At 43.8% G+C, this 19,918-nt stretch overlaps 2 protein-coding genes across 4 annotated transcripts in view; one reads left to right on the forward strand and one right to left on the reverse strand.

The window, feature by feature from the left end:
- The window catches only part of LOC148473223 (protein-L-isoaspartate(D-aspartate) O-methyltransferase-like), a 62,373-nt gene extending 45,036 nt beyond the window's left edge, over nucleotides 1-17,337 (reverse strand). The window contains exons 1-2 of one of the 2 annotated variants that reach the window (XM_088459927.1): nucleotides 17,197-17,337; nucleotides 12,408-12,466 (exon numbers count right to left, since the gene is read on the reverse strand). Coding sequence is in view for 1 of the 2 variants with exons in the window: in XM_088459926.1 (XP_088316052.1) it covers nucleotides 17,197-17,210 (14 nt within the window). In the remaining variant the exon portion in view is untranslated. The remainder of the gene's footprint in view (nucleotides 1-12,407; nucleotides 12,467-17,196) is intronic. The other variant, XM_088459926.1, reaches the window with a different exon arrangement.
- An 80-nt stretch (nucleotides 17,338-17,417) lies between these two features.
- Nucleotides 17,418-19,918, forward strand: part of LOC148473224 (coiled-coil domain-containing protein 32-like) — a 43,661-nt gene continuing 41,160 nt past the window's right edge. The window contains exon 1 of one of the 2 annotated variants that reach the window (XM_088459931.1): nucleotides 17,418-17,512. The gene's annotated coding sequence lies outside the window, so the exon portion shown is untranslated. The other variant, XM_088459932.1, reaches the window with a different exon arrangement.

Below are 19,918 nucleotides of genomic sequence, written 5' to 3' on the forward strand. Positions count from 1 at the left end.
ACTAAAGTTTACTTTGCGGTTTCCGCAATTGACTTCAATGGAGGGAGCAGAGGCGGGGGCTGACCTCTCTCAGCCAATGAATGCTCAGATACGGCTCTACAAGGGCAGAAGCCGCGTCTGAGCTCTTCATTCGGGAGGTAACAACCATCGTGGTTGTTGTCTAGTGCGTGGATCGTGTTTTTTCGGTTTGTTGTTTTACCAAGACCATTGATGCCTACAGGGAGAAGGGGACCACTCCAGGTAATGTAGGTATGTGTGAGTGTGTATGTATTAAAACTTTACTATCACGGTGTATGTGTATTGTGCTTATTTAAACATTTCTTTACAGGTGAACTACAGGTACCAGCGGGCCCTTAATGCCCCACATGCTGGTACTTGTGGTTCTCCAAGTACCAGCATGTGGGGGAGGCTTGCTGGGACCTGCAGTTCTACTGTAAAGACAATGTTTATACTCTTTTTTCTTTACACTACACTTACACGATCAACCCACCACCCACTGCCCAGGGGCAGCCTAGGCCATGGGTGCACTGGAGAGGGGGACCCCTTTATTGGAGGGGTCCCCCAGCTTCCCCAGCCTGGGCTGGGTCAGAACCAAATCCAGCAAAGATGGTCCGGCGCATATCCCTAATTAAAATCAGAATAAATGTGTTGCTAGGCTGTCGCTGTTCTATGGAGCTTGATCTCACGAGTTAGACATAATCAAAGTTCCTACCAAAGATTTGCGGTCTGGGAATTAGAACTGGACAGATAAGTAATATATAGGGAGTATGTACTAAATGAGTGGGTTAGGGGGAAGAAGTGTGTTACTACAAAGATATGGTTGGGGGGGGGGGGGGAATGTGTTACTGCACAAGCAGAGTTGCTTGGGACCTGGCGTGCAGCTAGGGTCTGTTTTGCATGACTGCAGCAATAGTGTAGGAGGACACATGCATACATGAAGACATTGGAACTAGTGGCTATTATGGGGGCAATGGTTACAATAACCACTGATAAAGAGGCTAGCCGTTGTTTATCATACAAATCATACTTATAAAATAATAGGTCTCTAGAATATATTTTTTTCTTACACATTGCATCCTAAATAATTTATATAAAGATCTTAAGGTTTATTTGTATTTTTCTCTTCTCTGAAAAGTTAATGCTTGCTGCACTATAGTTTACAGTACATGAGATTATCGGCAAGATTCTGAGTTGGGAGTAAAGCAAAAAAAAAAAAAAAGCAAACCATATTGCACCTTGGTAAAACCATGTTACACTGCCGGTGGGGCAGATATATAATGTGCAGAGAGATTCAGGGGTCTATTTACTAAGCAGTTTTAGGAGACAGAGTGAAAAGTGATAAGAAAGTGATAAGGTGCCAGCCAATAAGCTCCCAATTGTCATTTTTCAAACACAGCCTGTGAGATGACAGTTGGGAGCTGATTGGCTGGCACCTTATCACTTTTCACTCTGTCTCCTAACACTGCTTAGTAAATAGACCCCTTAGATTTGTGAGAGGCATGTCCAAACTCCTAGCTAATTTGCAGCATATAAATAAAGCTGGCCAGCATTTGCGGGCTACATGCATGCAAAAGCAGCCCATGAAATGCATAAAAAAAAAAAAAAAAAAATTGTCCAGGTAAAAAAAATGTTACCTGGTCTTTTTTTTTTTTTTTAACTTTGCTCCCAACTAAGAATCATCCCCTCAGCAAAAAAAAAATCAGCTAAATCATTAGCATATTTTTGCAGAACAGCTGCGTACAGAGGGCCTGATTCAGCAATGCCGCTAGTGCACTGCTGAACGCAGATTCACGATGGTTAGGAATCTACGAAGGCGCCTGACCCGCACTGTGCAGTATGGATCGTGCATGAACGCACGCAGAGTGGCAGAGATTTCCTGGCCTCTTTCGCTCATCTGCGGCGGCCAGCTTGCGTGACCCCATGGGTCACTTAGCCGGCCGATGTCCCCGCAGATAATCCGATGCTACGTTGGACAACGCAGCTTGGATAAGTAATGCATGCAGGAGTCATGATGCCTCCAACTGCATTACCATAATTGCAAGGACGGAATTACAAAGCTGCTTGCGGTAGGCTACAAGAAGGGAGGGTAAGTATACTTGCCCGACCAGTCAGGATACCAACCATCGGGATGCCGCTGTCGGTATTTTGACAGCTAGCATCCCTGCAGCCGGCATTACATACCGATTCCAGTCCATCTTACTCATTATTTTCACAACTGCATTTATGTTGTCCACTTTATCTTTATCTATATGTTTACATATGCCCTGTTTTCCCGACTGTCTATTGCTGCAGAGCATTGTGGCATCTTAAGGTATACAGACAACTAGGTCAAGTCTGTCAATATTAATAAACAAAAATATGGGCCCTTTTTTCCCCCACCAGAATTGTCACCTGACCAGACTATAAGTAGCCTGTGAAGCATAGATTGGCAAAATGCGTCCCGCAAGCTGTATGCGGCCAGCAAGCCAGTTGGGTCTGACCAGTTTGATGCAGCCCCTGTTGATGGCCCGGCCAGCAGTGATATACTACAGGCTCCAGAGCCTGTTACTGCTGGGAGCTGACTCAGTGGTAGTGCTCTCAGGGGTCCAGAGCCAAGCCCCAGCAGCATCACTCCAGAGAAGAGACAACGTTTGGGAATCAGGGTCTCATTCAGAGCCACTCGTAAGCGGCCGCTCGTTCGTTCCGAGCGATGTTCGCACATCTGCGCATGCGTATGGGTATTAGTACGCATGCGCGAACCAGTCAGTGCGGCCAGAAATAATTTGCTCGCAATATAGCGAATGCCTGCTATTTTGAGTGACAGGATGAGGCGTTTGTGGGTGGTAACAGGGGAAGGTGCTTGAAAACGGGGAGTGGAAATCAGAACGCAGGCGTGCTTAAAGGTCAAAACGGGCGTTTTAAGGGTGTGCATAATTAACAAAGCAGCGTCATCGACCACGTCACTGGGTTGTTTTTTAGCCAGAACTGCTCGCAATATTGCGGTAGGAAAAACCAACCACAAGAATAGCGAGCAGTTCATACGCTGTTCGATGTACTCGATTAATCTAATAAATAGCGGACATGACGTATGATGCGAGCGGCCAGGGGACATTTTGTACTAAAAACCGTCCGCATGTTTTGTTCGCTCGTTCAGACATGGAGGCGTCAACAGACTGAAAAGAGCGAACGGTCAATTTAAATAGCCAGCCCCTTTTTCTGAACGAGCGAGCGCAAATAGCGTCCGGCTCTGAATCAGACCCTCAGATCCTAGCAATCTGAGACTGAGAGACACCCAGAGAGGGGACAAAGTGTAAAGCTTGGTACACACAATATACGATGTATTGTGCAAGATATCGTCCTCACACGGATCGGAACTATATATCGTACACATCGTACAGTGTGTACACCCGCATGCAATGGATGACACGGTGCAGTTACATGCAGCATGTAACGATACATTCTGCCGTCGTACATCGGATCATGGAGTGTGTACGGAGCGCTCCATGTAACCTTACATCACACCAACATTGGGTCGCACCATTGTATGGTGTGTACCCAGCTTAAGTAAGATGGGAGTTGTAGAAGAAAGACGAATAGTCTGTCAGGGGAGAGCTGTAATCTAAACTGCTGATGTGAAAGGGACAAGATGTGCAGTGAATTGGTTACTTTTCTAGGGAGCATGCAGTTATATATTGTGGCAGGATTAGGGTAAGGGTGCTGTCTCCTGGGGTAAACAGTTGCACTTGTCATGCAGCAGTTAAGTAGTAATAGACCAATCCTTCGCCTTGCTACAAGTTTCCACAGTAGTTTTATTAGCAGCACATAAATGAACAAAACATAAAAGTAAAATTTGGCCTGTCTAGCTCTAAATAAACAAAATGATTACCTCTCAGAGTGGAAGGACCTAACTTTCCTTTCACAAAATAGAAGTCCTCAGCACAGTACTTACATTTAGTAATTATTATTATTATTATCCTTTATTTATATGGCGCCACAAAGGTTCCGCAGCGCCTTACACAGTACATAAATGAGCACACAAGAAAAACAGTTAATAGTAATACAAAACAATGCAGGACAAGGACAAGGTTATAAACTCAGCTGCAAAACACAAGCAGCAGGACATGAGCAACCAGGTGGTAGGTGCCATTGTAGGGAGTTAGGAGTAAATTATACTATAAGTAGGGGGAGGAGAAGCACGTGAGGATGAGGGCCCTGCTCGTGAGAGCTTACATTCTAAAGGGGAAGGGCAGACAGACAGGGGCGACACAGAGGGGTAGATAGTGAAGAAGGAGCATGGAGCAGTGGGTTAGGATATGTGCTGCGGAATGTGTGTGTATAAGACGACCTGATGTTATGTAAAAATTAAGTCCTTCATACATCTATCTCTATGATAGAAAATAGATTGTACATCTCTCATGTAAATAACACTGTAAATAATAATATTATGGTTAGAGACCAGGCACCAAACAGCTAAAGCTTCAGCTCCCAGAATGACTCGGGTCCTCCTCCATATATACACCGCCGCTAGCCATCGGACTTCAGTTTAGTTAACAAGCCTCAAGGCAGGAGAAGGATGAGCAATCGTACACCAGAAACACTCCTACACAAGATGAGGGAATCTGTGACTGAAATAAAAAATTACCCATGCAGCCAGGTGCGTCAGAGTGGGTGCCATGTGGACCCTATGGACCTTGAACAAAAGGAGTTATCTAGGTAAGTCTACCATAAATCTTATTTTCGTCTTTGGGGTCCATAGGGTTACTATGGGGATGTCCCAAAGCAGTTCCCCTAGAGTGGGGGATGCTCCGGAGTAGAAAGGAGAACTTGTCGCCCAAAGGAAGCATTCTGAGAGGCAAAAGTATCAAAGGTATAGAACCTAAGAAAAGTGTGGACAGAAGACCACGTAGCTGCCTTGCATAATTGTTCAGCAGAGGCACCACTACTAAATGCCCACAATGGCCCTACAGACCGAGTAGAATGTGCTGTCACTGTGCTTGGGACAGGGAGATCAGCCTGGGTGTACACATGAAAGATAGTCATGCGTAGCCATCTCGCCAGAGTCTGTTTACTAGCTGGCCATCCTCGTTTGTGAAAACCATATAATACAAAAAGAGCATCTGATTTTTTAACAGAGTTTGTACACTCCACCTAAATACGGAGAGCATGAACTACATCCAGGGAGGCTTCACCTACAGAAAGATCTGGAGCCTGAAAAGCTGGAACTACAATTTCTTTATTCACATGAAAACGGGACACTACCTTAGGAAGGTAACCCTCCCTTGTACAAAGAACAGCTCTATCCTGGTGAAAAATAAAAAATGGGGAGCGACAAGACAGCACTGCCAAATCAGAGACTCTGCGAGCAGAAGAGATAGCGAGAAGAAAAAAAGTGTCTTCGCTGTCAACCACTTCAAATCTACAGAATCTAGAGGTTCAAATGGGTGAGCTTATAGCCCCTTAAGAACTAAAGGCAAATCCCACGGTGCTACCGATGGAACAATAGGAGGCTGAACTCGCAGAACTCCTTGGAAAAAAATTTGAACATCTGGTAACAAGGCAATCTTCCTCTGGAACCAGACTGACACTCTCAAAGTAGCCAGGCGGAGACCATGGTCTAAACCTGCCTGGAGAAAAAAAAAAAAAAAACACAGTATCCTGGAAATCCTAAATAGCTTAGGATCATACTTCCTGTGGGAATACCATTGACCAAAAGAATGCCAAACTCTGTAATAGATGTGGGCAGAGGCAGGCTTCCGTGCCCCAAGCATCGTTAGAATTGGAAAAACCGTTTGCTCTTAGGATGGAAGATTCAAGAGCCACGCCGTCAAATCCAGACGAGGTAAGTCCGGATGCCAGCAGGGGCCCTGCCTTAGCAGATCCTGCCACAGAGGAAGAGGATACGTTCTGTCTATTGACAGATTCTTATGTCGCTGAACCAATGACGTCTGGGCCAAGTCAGAGCCACCAGTATTACGGTTCCGCCTTCCTGCATGAATTTCCTGAGAACTCTTGGGAGGAGGCAGATCGGAGGAAAGAGATACGCCAGCTTCAAGTCCCGTCTCACTGCCAGTGCATCCACGAAGGCTGCTGATGGGTCTCTGGACCTGGACCCGTACCTGGGGACCTTGTGGTTGTGACGTGACGCCATGAGATCTATCTCTGGTAGACTCCATTTGTTTACCACGAGGTGAAATACTCCTGGATGGAGAGACCACTCTCCGGCGTGTATGTCCTAGCGAATTAGGAAGTCTGCTTCGAAAATTGAGTACTCACGGTATGAATATTGCAGAGATGGCCAAGAGATGACGTTCTGCCCAAATCAGAACCTTTGTCACTTCTTTCATGGCTGCGTAACTTCTTGTGCCTCCCTGATGATTGAGGTAAGCCACTGTTGTCGCATTGTCGGACTGGATCTGGACCATCTTGCCCTGAAGCAGGTCCTGTGCCCTGACAAGTGCTTTGTATACTGCTCGCAGTTCCAGAATGTTTATTGGCAGATGACTTTCCTGATTTGTCCATCTTCCCTGTAAGGTGTGATGACCTGTCACTGCTCTTCATCCGCGAAGACTGGCGTCTGTGGTGAGAAACACCCAATTTGGAATCCAGAATGGGCACCCTTTGTTTAGATAATCCTTTCTCAGCCGCCAAAGGAGGGATTGACGAACCTCTGGAGTAAGAAGGATCATCTGGGACTTTAGAAGATTATACTGTCCGTTCCACTTGGAGAGAATCAATCCTTGCAGAGGCCTGGAATGGAACGGAGCATACCCCACCATGTCGAACGTGGATACCATTGATCCCAGAACCTGCATTGCTAACTGAATGGATACCCTTTGCTTGCATAGCAGATTATGGCCCTGTTGTTGCGAATACACAATCTTGTTATCTGGCAGAAACAGCGTCTGTGCCCGAGAATCCAGAGCTCCCAGATGTTCCACCTGTGGTGTTGGAAAAAGAGATGATTTCTTCCAATTGATGATCCAGCCGCGCTTTTGTAAGCAGGCTATGTTCAGTTGAAGATGGTTTTGTAAAGCAACCGGAGTCTGTGCCAATATCAGAAGGTCATCCAGATATGGGAGAATTCTGACTCCCTGACGCCTGAGATAGGCCATCATGACTGCCATTATTTTGGTAAATACCCGGGGAGCCATAGATAGGCCAAAGGTAATTGGCCTGAAATTGGTAACGTTGCTGAAGGACAGCAGATCGTAAAAATTGCTGGTGGGATGGTATGATAGGAACATGCAATCCCCGGCTCCATTGCTAAAATAATTGATCAGAGAGTTTCCATACGAAACTTTGGTAAATGGATACACCTGTTTAGGATTTTTAGATTTAATATAGGGCGATAAGCCCCATTCGGTTTCTGAATCAGAAACAGATTGGAATAATAACCCCTCCCCTGTTGCGACACAGGAACCGCGATTATTACCCCTCCTGCAGCAGCGAGTGAATGGCTTCCTGAAGGGTCAAAGCCTTGACCACATCTGCTGGAGGATCTGTGCTGGGGAGGATGCCTCCTGAAAGTGAGGGCATACCCCTGAGAGACCACATCTTGGACACAGGCATCTGTTGTTGTTTGACGCCAACAATCCACAAACTGAAGAAGTTGGCCTCCCACCTTGGGATCCCCCAGGATGAAGCCAGCCACATCAGGCAGAGGGTTTGTTGTCCGGCTTAGAAGGTAGACGTCTTGCCAGGCTAGACCTCTTAGTTTGTCGCATAGCCGGCAGGGGCCCTTCTTTGATCCTGTATCAGATTTCCAGGATCTTAACCAAAGGGCCCTGCGTGGCACTATGAAGCTGCTGATGCTGTTGGAGCTAAAATTCCAGCATCTATAGCAGCTCCTCCCAAATAGGAAGCCGCTTCTCGTATATGGGAGATATACATCATCTGTTCTCTGGTAGCATTTGGTAGAGAATTTTCCAATACTCCCATCCATTCTTCAACAGCTTTGGCTACCTAGGCTTCAGCCATAGCTGGACGAGTAACAGCTCCAGATGATGAAAATAATGTTTTAAGACATGCTTCAATCTTTTTATCTGTGGAATCCTTCAGGGAAGATGTTGACAGAATAGTCAATGTAGCATTTCTGATTAAATGCGTCATATGAGCATCCACGGTAGGAGGTACCTCCCTCTTAGTACATACAAAAGCCAGGAAAGGATACAACGCTGTTATTTTCTTATTCACATAAAAACATTTGTCAGGGTTACCCCATTCCTCATCCATAAGCTCAGTGAGCTGTTCAGATAAAGGAAACTCAGTTTTGACCACCTTCCGTGGTGATTAAACACTGGAGCCTTCTTACAATGAGCTGGTTCATCCTCCTGAATATCTAGGATTGATTTAACTGCCTTCACCAAAGAAGGAACATCCACTGTGGATGGATGGTCCTCCTGAGGTGACAAATAGGTCATACATGATTTAAATGAAACCAGCACAGAGGGCTCCCCCTCCTGTATGCCTTTATCTTTTGACATGTTCAATAAACACAATGATTGCAATGGTATGTTACAGCCTTCACAAAATCTTAATGAATGTGAAGTACTCCGAGAAAAACCTCCACCCCAATAGGATGGAGAGAAAAAACAAGGATAGTTATAATTGGCAGACAGAAATAAAAGAAAGTGCCAAAACAGCAGCTAGCAAAGTCACATACAATGCATATGTAATAAAATTAGAATCGACTCTATATAAACTACACAAACACAAAGGAATGGTAGGATATAGAGCACTATATAACAACCAATGGAGAGGTATATAGGGAGACTGACCCAAACCCTCCTAGGACCAACAGCTACAGGGCGCACTGAGCGTGGACTATGAGTGTCTCATACACAGGTGGAGCGTAGGCGAAGCAACCCAGACACGCTAAACCCTTCGTAGGGACCGCGGCTGGGTCAGGGGAGGAGCTGCCGGGAGAGAGTCTACCCCCCCTAAGCTGCGTTAACCAGCCGAGTATGCTGGCCTCGTAGCAGCGTACCAGTCTGCTGCCGATTCCCAGAGTCAGACAACACGGCTCCGGTTGTGTAGTGAGGACGTGGACAATCCCGGGCCCTGACTGCAGCGACTTCTTGTACGTCGCTGACACCAGAAGGACTGCCGCACGCAATTACCCGTAAGCGAGGAATCGCCTTACCTGACATCTCCGTGCATCCGATTCCAGTCCGAGTCGCTGCACTGCTGCTAGCAAGCTCAGCCGCGACCCGCTGAAATCACCAGCCCAGTTACTGGTGTTGCGGCCTGACGGAGGTAGATGGAGTCGCAGTACATGCGTCTCAATTCAGACGCTCAGTACTGCCAGCCCAAAAACATAGAAAATAAAATAAAGCATAAAACAAAAGCTTAGGACTGCCTGAGCAGTCCGCTGTTACAAAGGTGCGTCTTAATCCTGCCGTACCAAACGAACAACTGAAGTCTTATGGCTAGGAGCGGGGTATATATGGAGGAGGACCCAAGGCATCCTGGGAGCTGAAGCTTTAACTGTTTGGTGCCTGGTCTCCAACCATAATATTCCCCATGGTATCCTTGTGGATCCCTATGGACTCCGAAGAAGAAAAAGCCCATGGGGTAAATCTAGACAGGTAAAATGTCACAAGCTGTGCAGGCTACTGGGGAAGAAATCTAGGGGTAACAGGGTTGAGTGGTAACTTGTACAGAGTGGAGAATTTGGGGTTTCATACGTACACATTTACTGGAGTTGGGCTGGATGGGGAATGTGACCATTCAGGCAATCAGGTCCAGTTCACTACGTGCATCCCTCCACAGTTTACCAAACCTACCTAATGGCTCCCCTGCTGAAATAATTGCCCTAACTTGCTCTAAAGCCTACATAGGGCACTCATGATGGACAGTTCCATCTTTAAAATATATTTGAAATGAAGCTAACACTTTCCCACAAACATATGTTTGTGTATTGTCTCTATAGGGACCCCAGAAATACCTTTGTAGGTGCTTCTGTACATTCAAGTAGCAATTTTTTTTGCTAACGGTCTTCTCAAAATGGAGTACTGGTATGGAAGGTGCAGTGTGCCTTTACACTTCAAAACTGTACGCAATGATTGTGGCAATAACCTATATATCCCATCGTCCACTGTAACTCTGCAACATCACAGCAGCACTAAGCAACATCTGTCTCTACCCTGTTACACAGAGATGAAACTGCATTCAGTAAGTGTTTGAATGTTAATATCTGCAAAGAAGGGAAAATAAAATGGTATTTGGAAGGAGACAGGCCAGAATGAACACTGGATATTATATTGTATTGGCACTATATAAATTAAAGTTAAGAGGTCAGGCTTACAGCAAGGGGCCTATCCATTAGCAGATGTTTTTCTGAATGATGAAAGACAAAAGATATCTATTGAAAATTCCGGTGGCTGTGCTGAAAGATATCAGTCATGTACATGACAGATTTTTGCAAAAGACGAACGATGAATGATATTGCATGACATCATTCAGGGAGTGGAGTTTTTTCTCTCCAGTGCTTTGTAGCAGCTGTTAATATCGTTCGTCGCATATAAACTGCCAGATATTTCTAATATCTGGCAGCGATATGCGATAACTGACCAACATGTTGGAGAGACGAAAAATAAAATGTATCGGTCGAGGGAGGGTGTATCTGTCATCGTTCAGGGCCTATCCATTAGCAGATATATTGTTCAGTCGTTCAATTTATCTGCTAATGGATAGGCCCCTTTACAGAATACATGCTTACCAAATATATAGTTTGTGGGGTCTATTTACTAAGCAGTGTTAGGAGACAGAGTGAAAAGTGATAAGGTGCCAGCCAATCAGCTCCCAACTGTCATTTTGCAAACACAGCCTGTGAGATGACAGTTGGGAGCCGATTGGCTGGCACCTTATCACTTTTCACTCTGTCTTCTAACACTGCTTAGTAAATAGACCCCTGTATCTTAATGGAAGCTACCAGCTTGAAATTATCCTTTAATTAAACATACTGCCACCAAAAAAGATAAAACTAGCAAGGACACAGGGTGAACGGAGGTAAAATTAAGAAACAAATCCAGTGCCACAAGGTGGCCTACGAGGATGTTTTGAGTGGCACTCTGACCTGACCCCCAATTTGACCCTCAGGCAAGTGATACATTTGTATATTATGCATAGAGTGTATCTGTTGAAAGTGGACACATGAAATATGTGGTACTCAAGGATGTTTTGGGTGAAGTCAGTCCCTCCGTTTCTGGGTTTGTTCCTTCCCTCCTCTTTCACCTCCTACCCTCAGAGAGGATAGCTTTTTGGTGCACTATACCCTCTCCAAACCAAAGTGTGGCCTGCGTACCCAACAAAGCCTTGGACCCTAGTGAGTAAACCACAGTAAGTCCTGCTAACAGTACAAATGTTTGTATATATATTGTAATCATGGTGGCACTCCTGAAACTTTTTATGCTTGTAATGTTGAACGTTTGCATCTAAAGAGAAAAATATGTCTATTCCTTTAATACCATACTGCTCTGGATACATTCCAGAATGGACACATTACTAGAATTATTTTGGGAAACATTTACGAAGAAAAAAAAACAATACAGCCTCCAGTATCACCTGTAGTTTCAGGACACCAAGATTTATCTCTCCTCCTTGACCACTCCCCTACCCTACTGTTTCTGCCGCGGACCCTCCATTTCTGACTGCAAACCATATGTTTCAATGGTATCTGCTAAATGTTCAAAATTACCAAACAAAAATATATATAGTAGCAAACGTCACTCACTCTCACAAACAATCGAAGCCATAAATGAGACTAAACCAGGCAGTATATTAGGCAATAAAAGTAAAATGTGTATTTTATTGAGAAATGGTACTAAATTGGTTGGAGGTCAGCATTCATTTGACACAAAGCACTTCACCTCATTAGGGTTGTCTGTATGTCTGCACTTCTTGGTTGCAGAGTAATCTCATAAGCAATATATCTAATGATACAATAGTGCACAGGAGATACACATCATCTCTATCTCACAATCGTGCTTACACCAACAAAAATAAGTTTCAGGAAACGCAAGTAAACACATTAAAAATAAAATAAAAAAGAAATGAAAAAAAGTGGTCACTTCATCCCGTATGACTACTTTTTCCAGCACATAAAGCCATTCAGCAGTGATATGGGCACATTGTACATGGGTGTCACACATCATGCAGATTACTTCAAGACCACAAAAATATTAGTACACCAATCAGGTGCTGGGTGGTAAGGAATCGGAGGGTAAAAGGCATTTCTGTGGAGCGAGTTTGTTTTTTTTCTGGGATCTCAGCTTCTGATTGGTCCATTCACCGATAGCCTGCAACCATTTCAAATGCTTCATTTTCACCCAGTATATTTAGTATAGTAAGGCCCATTTCAACAGACATTATGGCCCACATAAACATTATGGCCCACATAAAGAAAAACATACAAGTTATACTGGTACCTTTTTCTACATGAATTCAGCAGAACGGCGCCATCAATGGTAAATTAGATCTCACCCACCTATGAGAGGAAGCAGACAAGTTTTTTTTTTTCTTTTAATTCCCCACTACACCTCCTCAGTCACAATAATACACAAATCACATGTGTTGTGGGAGGAGGAAGCCTGGCACAAAATGTGCTACCCTGGTGGATGTAATAGTTACTGTGAAATCTAGTTCACCGTTTCCTGATACATGCTCAGGATAGCACCACCAGGGAGATGGTTGGGTTCTGATAGGCCTGGCCCAAGCAGCAGAGCTGCTCCACTGTGGTTCCGGCCTTTTCTGTTCACAAGGTAGAAACAGCTGTAGATGAATGTGCTCTTATATTGGAAGAGGCTTCTTTTCCCAGAGGTCTATATAATTCCAGAATAAAAACATGAATCCATGTTGCTATGGGAGATTTTTATGCACCATTCTCTCTGGATCATTTCTGAAAAAAGCTTAAGCATTGGTCGTCCTTTCACCAGGGTCTTGTAAACTATTTCTTTCCATCCCTAGAAGAAATACACCCTAAGCCATATGAAACTTGTGGAGCACCATAGCAAGCAAGGTGTAGCCCGTTTTGCAGGAGTGCCGAGGCCAGGGTCTGCATTGGAGGATGCAGATTTCCTGGCTTCGTAAGTGGCAGGAAGCGGACAGTTTGAGTAAGCTTCAGTTTATACAGATGACACATGCTACAAACATTGCAACCAATCGTTGCGATGTTGATCCGATGATGCATCTTTGGACACAGCACTCAGATCTGCGATGCCGGCTGAAGGAGTCTATTTCCCTTTCAGATGCCTCCTGCAGGCATTAGCATATTAGTTGTACGGTATAGCACAGTCGCTTCACTGTGGCTGTGCAATATCATATATATCTGAATCAGGTTCTTAGGGCCCGATTCAGAGCCACTCGTAAGCGGCCGCTCGTTCGTTCCGAGCGATGTTAGCCCAACTGCGCATGCGTACGGATCGTTATACGCATGCGCTAACCAGTCAGTGCGGCCGAAATTCATGTGCTCGCAAAATAGCGAATGCCTGCTATTTTGAGTGACAGAAAGAGGCGTATGTGGGTGGTAACAGGGGAAGGTGCTTGAAAATGGGGAGTGGAAATCCGAACGCAGGCGTGCTTAAAGGTCAAAACGGGCGTTTTATGGGTGTGCATATTTAAAACAGCAGCGTCATTGACCACGTCACTGGGTTATTTTAGAGTCAGAACTGCTCGCAAAATTGTGGTAGCAAACACCAACCACAAGAATAGCGAGCAGTTCATACCCTGGTCGATGTACTCGATTAATCTAATAAATAGCGGACATGACGTAGGATGCGAGCGGCCAGGGGGCGTATTTTTCCAAAAAACGAACGCAAGTTTTGCTCGCTCGTTCAGACATAGAGGCGTGAACAGACCGCAAACAGCGAACGGTTCATTTGAATAGCCACCCCTTGTTTTAGAACGAACGACCGCAAATAGCGAGTGGCTCTGAATGAGGGCCTTAGTTTCTTGCCCAGAATTGTATGCTGCTTTCCCTGACTATTGGAATGGTCTTTGACCTAGCCATTTGTATTGACCCTTATATGGGATTGATTTCCTCGAATACTTTTCAGCTATTATTTGAATCACTATTTACTTATTGTGTAATATATCCTTATTACTCTGCAACCTTCCATGACAACATCCGTTCTACCCACGCTGAAGTCTATCCGAGTACCGATAAACAGAATAAACTTAAAGGAAAAGTGGCAGTTAGAGATGGAGAGCTGGGTTCTGGTTCTAGGGATTTATAACGTGAAAATGGTATTATTCATAATGCTCCATTGAACTTCGTGGCACGCAGTTGTTACATCTCAACTGTTCTTCCCTCCAGTTCATCCTCTACCCTTTAGATGTCCCACAAGGATCTGTACTGGACCATTTTCTCTTCTCACTGTACACTTGCTCCCTTGATAACTAATCAACTCCTCTCCTCTCTCAAGTGCACAGTTCTCTGCTATTGCCTCTTGTATGTCCAAGGTTATCTAAAGCTAGCATGCTTAAAAAAATTTACTCATCTGCCCTCTCATTAAAGTCTTCAAACTTCCCATTTCTCTTATCTACGAACAGCAAGAGTTCTCCTTTGTCTCTCTTATTCACTACCTGGGTGTTACCCTTTATCCCACCCTCTCCTTCACTAACTGTCTTTTCAACCTTTGAAACACTGCCAGGAGTGGATTCTCCCCCATGACGCTACCAACACTTGTCCACTATCTCATTACCTCCTGCCTTTACTACTGCTTCCTTGCCCCGCCTGGCCTCCCTCTCGCCTGTATCTCCTAACTTCAAATCATTCTCAACATACCAGCAAGACTGGGCCTCCTGATTCAGACGCTCTTTGCGAGCGCTCGCTCTGAATCAGGGCATCCCTGTTTTTTTTTTGTTTTTTTAAAGACAGCCTCTTGGCCGCTCGCTAAGCTGTGGGTGACCACAGCTTAGCGAGCGGCCAGGAGGCCGTCTTTAAAAAAAAAAAAAAAAAAAACAGGGATGCCCTGATTCAGAGCGAGCGCTCGCAAAGAGCGTCTGAATCAGGAGGCCCAGTCTTGCTGGTATGTTGAGAATGATTTGAGGGGAACATTGCCAGCATCTTTCTGAGATTTCAAACTCACCAGATAAACTTTTCAGGCCAGTTACTGCAAAGTAGCATTACTACTGAAATGTGTAAAGGCTTTACTACCGGCACTATGAAATAGCCCCTTAAAATTTTAAATGTTAGCGTTAAACTGAAGACTTCACCCCAACAGTCAAGCCTTAGCCAATCTCTCCACAAGACTTCATGAACTGCTTGGGAAGGACCCTTACAAGATCTACTAGTGAAGTATCAAACCTTATAAAAATTCATGCCCTGCATATGTCCAGACTACCAGTGAGCGGACGGATGTTATGTATGAGCCACTACCAACTGCCATCTGCTCTGATCAGGTATGAAGATAAGACCTCTGAACCCTCTACCAGCGACTTCCTTTATTCAGCACCTCAGAGGGGAATGGTAGGCCTTCTCCTCAACTCATTTCTATAAGTCAAGGGCAGAAAAAGAACCAAGGTTATTTAGAAAAAAAAAAAAATGTAATCTCTAATCTTCTTCTTGTCGTAAGTGGGTGGGAGCTGATTTTGCAACACTGGTAGTGCTGTCCTGGGGATGTACAGATATTTTTTTTTCCTTCTCTTTTTCATTCGCGTTCTCAATAGAGAAACTGAGGGAGACTGATACTTGCATAGTGATCATTGATCTCTTTGGAGTACTGGAGAGCCGTGCACTCACAAAAATGGATAAGTGAGCAGCACAGGTAATTATGTTACCTCTTTCCTACTTCATTGTCCATTTCTATGATATCCATATGCGCAAGAACATTAAAATGGTGGTGGGCATAGCTATAGTCAGCCTATAGGTCAATAGAATAGGCATGGCAATGTGCAGTTATACATATCCATACAAAATAAAAACAAATATTGGGAATTGCATACAGAACAACAATAGTTGGTCTAACTTACAAATACTGCTGAAGACCTATAACCAGTTCATTAATATACATAGCCTAATTAATCTTAAAAAGTTAATCATATAAAATAACAATGAGTAATACATTGTATTAATTTGCATAAATGAGTACCTTCAGACCAATGTCTTATTCAAAGTCTTCAGACGTGACACTATTTATATTCTTTGACTTTCTGCATCAACCCAACTATTCTAGCACCCTGCACCTGTCACATTTAATGCAGTTCTTCTTTCCTGCCTGGGGTGTCGCTCTCTGCTCAGCAAAAAAATGTATGTACAGATGTATGTCCAAAATGCAGATGATATCTGCTGCGTTGCCCAGTTTTCTTTACAAAAACAGCCTGCATAGGTTTCTATGGGGGCTGCTAATAAGTCTAATTTAACAGGCTCTGGAATGTGAGGCTTGACCCCAGTAGCGAACGCCATCTTCAGGTGGCATTAGCCATTGTAGCTTATGAGTCACAAAATTTACCGGGAGAGGGATCAATAGGATCCCTCTCCCAGCAATGGCAGCTTGCGTCGTCTGATGACCGCACATGCACAGTAGCGTGAATGGGTCCCAAACCTAGAAGTAAAGTGATTACAGTAGCGTTTGCTTTACCTTTATATATCACAGGGATGGGCTACTGTCTGAGCCCCTGTCCCTGGAAGTGAATTTTGCCCCGATAATAAGTATGCCTCTAATAATAGGCAATGTTCTGCTTGCAGACTATGGGGCATATGTCTCAAAGCTTGAGGAGTGAGAAAATTTGGAGCTATAAATCACCAACCAATCAGCTTCTAATTTACATTTTATAGGCTGTGTTTGAAAAATGACAGTTAGGAGATCATTGGTTAATACTTTTCTCTCACAATGTTATCTCTCATCAAGCTTTGATACATAGGCCCCTTAATCTATGTAGTTTATTTCACATATTTGGAAAAAATGCTGGAAAAGCTAATTAACCCACCTTATCCAACATGTAAGGTTTACTTTCCCATCACATTTCAGTGTCATTTGCTCAGGAGCTAGTAATCACTAACTAATATTACATCTACATTGCACACATATGCCCACAAGTCCATGTTATCTGAATTACGTTAAAGTAAGGGCTGCAGAAGGGTTAATCGATTTGGGCATCTGAGTAAAACAAATATCCGTTCATAGAAGTTTTAATAGAGTATATATGTGAGCATGGCCTTCCCCCTTTCCCCTCCAACCAGGCCTGAACTACCCACACTGACAGCACCGTCCTCACCTGCACACCCACATTGGACTTCGCGACAGCCGTAAAAAAAAAAAACCGACGAGAGAGGAGTTTGCTGGTTGCTATGGCACGTCACAAGCAGCATGAATGCGGCCCATTCTCAGTTACAGCACAGTGATCCCGCCTCTTGGAGAAACGCGCTATATTGGTTGGCGCATGTTGACGGTGACTGATAGGTATGCTGACCTATGAGCGTCTAGTGTACAGGAAGGTGATAGGACAGGCTTGCTAAGACACGCCCACAGAAGGGCGGAAGTGTTGTGCGTGCAGCAAGGATTCAGCCAGGTTAGGGTAGATCTTAGGAAGGGTGAGTATAGATATTGTACTTTTGTGTACGTAGCTAGTTTTCTGAGTAGCTGGTTATCCATCCGGTATAGTAAAGACAAGATGCATATCATGTGTGTCACTCTATATGCTGTACTATGTCATTTGTGCTGTACGTTAGGCCATATAATGATTAAGCAGTGATCAGTGCATACACCTGGACATAAGATACACACTGTCAGATTTTTTGATCTGTATGTGAAACGAGGCGATTTTTCAGCAAATTGCCAGCCCCAATATCAGTGCTACACATTATGCAATTTTTTATTAGAAGATACAGATTTTGCACCACACCACAATCATTTTGCATATGTATGCCCACAAGGAGGATAGTGACGGGAAAACATAGGAAATATCAGCAGATTATCTAAAATGCACACACACTGCTCTATATCAGGAAATTAAGGCAGAGATTTTCGTTCTTGGCCTATCGATTGGATAACCAAAAGAAGGTGTTTGTGGAAGTTTTTTAATAATTTTATAAGCAAAACACTAAAACGATAATTCATACACACTATAAAGTAAATCAGGCCGATCGCCCAATTATTGGCATATCAGTCCAATAATTGTATCATGTGTAGCTAGCTATACTCTGATGTTATGGGTGACCGCCTAAGAAGAAATGCATGTCGTTGTTTTTTAATGTATTCTGGTTTTAGAGGTTTGGTCTGTGGGTACCCCCTGGCACCCCAATTGCATTATTTGTAACCCAAACATTTGCAATGCAATACGTTTGTAATAAATCTAATATAATTGCTACTATATATATTTATATACATATTTATTTCTCACGTATTGCAATTTACATTTATTTACAATTTTAAGATTAGAAATCATCAGTAAAAAGTTTAGTCCAGATATGGTATGCTTTCTGTTACAGGGTTAGACTTTTTATATTATCAGGGTCCTAGTGTGATACAGGGAGCTAGAGATCTGTACAACACTGCTTTCCTTATGCGTCTAATTATCACCTAGATGTCCCACCCCACCATTACAGAAAAATACTGTATCCTGGGAGTAATACAACCACTTAAATAGGATACGCTGATAAGCACATGTGGACAGATTTAGTAAACGTCATATTTTCAAAACTGCTGATGATCGTCCAGTAAATTTGCTCCATGAACTCCCAGTACTGAAGGCTGAAAAAGGAAAGTTCACTCCAAATATGACAAGCAGGATTCGATACATTTGTTATCAATGAAGTTTGCTCTGAATATGCGTTTTACAAGTCTATGTTTACTTACAATACTGTTATTCAATCTCTTTGAGTATTTAATCTATCATGTGAATTTCATACTAATTTATACATGTTCAGTTATTATGGTATTATTTAAAATTAAGTTGATCAGAGTGATTATTTTGTTTATTGACAAGCTGATCTAAGTTTCAGTTGGGTAATAATATTTAGCGGTTTAATGTAGATAAAATATTAGTTTCAAATTCAAAAAATATATTTTTTTCCCAGTATCATGTCCTTTTCACCACGGGGAATCTAATAACAATGGGCCTGATTCAGACCCGCTCGCGAACGCACAACGCTTGCAAGTGGGTCGATGGTGGGCCATTGCGCACACGCGAGCCCCGGAGCGAGTGAGAATTTCACTCGCTCCGGGGCACGCTACAAGATGGGGCGGCTGTCGATGTTTATCGACAGCTCGCCCTGTTTTGTAGGTGGGTAGGGGGGGTGGCTGGAAAAACGGAGGCGTTCCCGAAGGAACGCCTGCCGTTTGTGGGCGGCCCTACTGACATCACTCGTGATGTCAGTAGTGGACTTCCGGCTCTATTAGAGCTGGAAGTCCACTTGGCATTGCGAGTGCTGAGACCCTACCACAAGGGGCTCCTCGCAATGCCGATGGTTGCGATAATCGCGACCATCGCCAGGCCGCTCGCACAAGCTGTCGGTGGTCACCCACAGCTGCGCGAGCGGCCTGGAGGCCGGAATTTTAAAAAATAGGGACGCCATGATTCAGAGCTATTTACATGCGCCTCTGAAGCAGGCCCAATGTTCTTACATATATCAGACTCCTGTAGCACCAGATTGAACAGAAGTAGTACCTGTATTAGGTTTTCCCTAATACTACCTGGTTATGCCTTAAAAACTAATTGCCGCTTTATGTCGCCAAAATTATGCTGATGTATGCAAATCGCAAGCTGTTACATTTGGGCCATTTTATTTTGCAGGGTTTTTTTGTATGTACCTGACTTATTGCAATTAATGAGTGTGTCTAGTTATTTGCTCATTTGCGTTATTATTGTGATTTGATATACTTCGTCCGTATAATTTTAACAGAACATATTTTGTACTTTGTTCATGCACTTTGTTTCTTCATGATTGCCTAAGCAGGATTTTTGAACAAAAGTTGAAAATTAATTAATAAGTTGTTTT

The sequence above is a fragment of the Taudactylus pleione genome, unplaced genomic scaffold (assembly GCF_031769625.1).
Source record: "Taudactylus pleione unplaced genomic scaffold, aTauple2 ptg000953l, whole genome shotgun sequence".
Classification (NCBI taxonomy): Eukaryota; Metazoa; Chordata; class Amphibia; order Anura; family Myobatrachidae; genus Taudactylus; species Taudactylus pleione.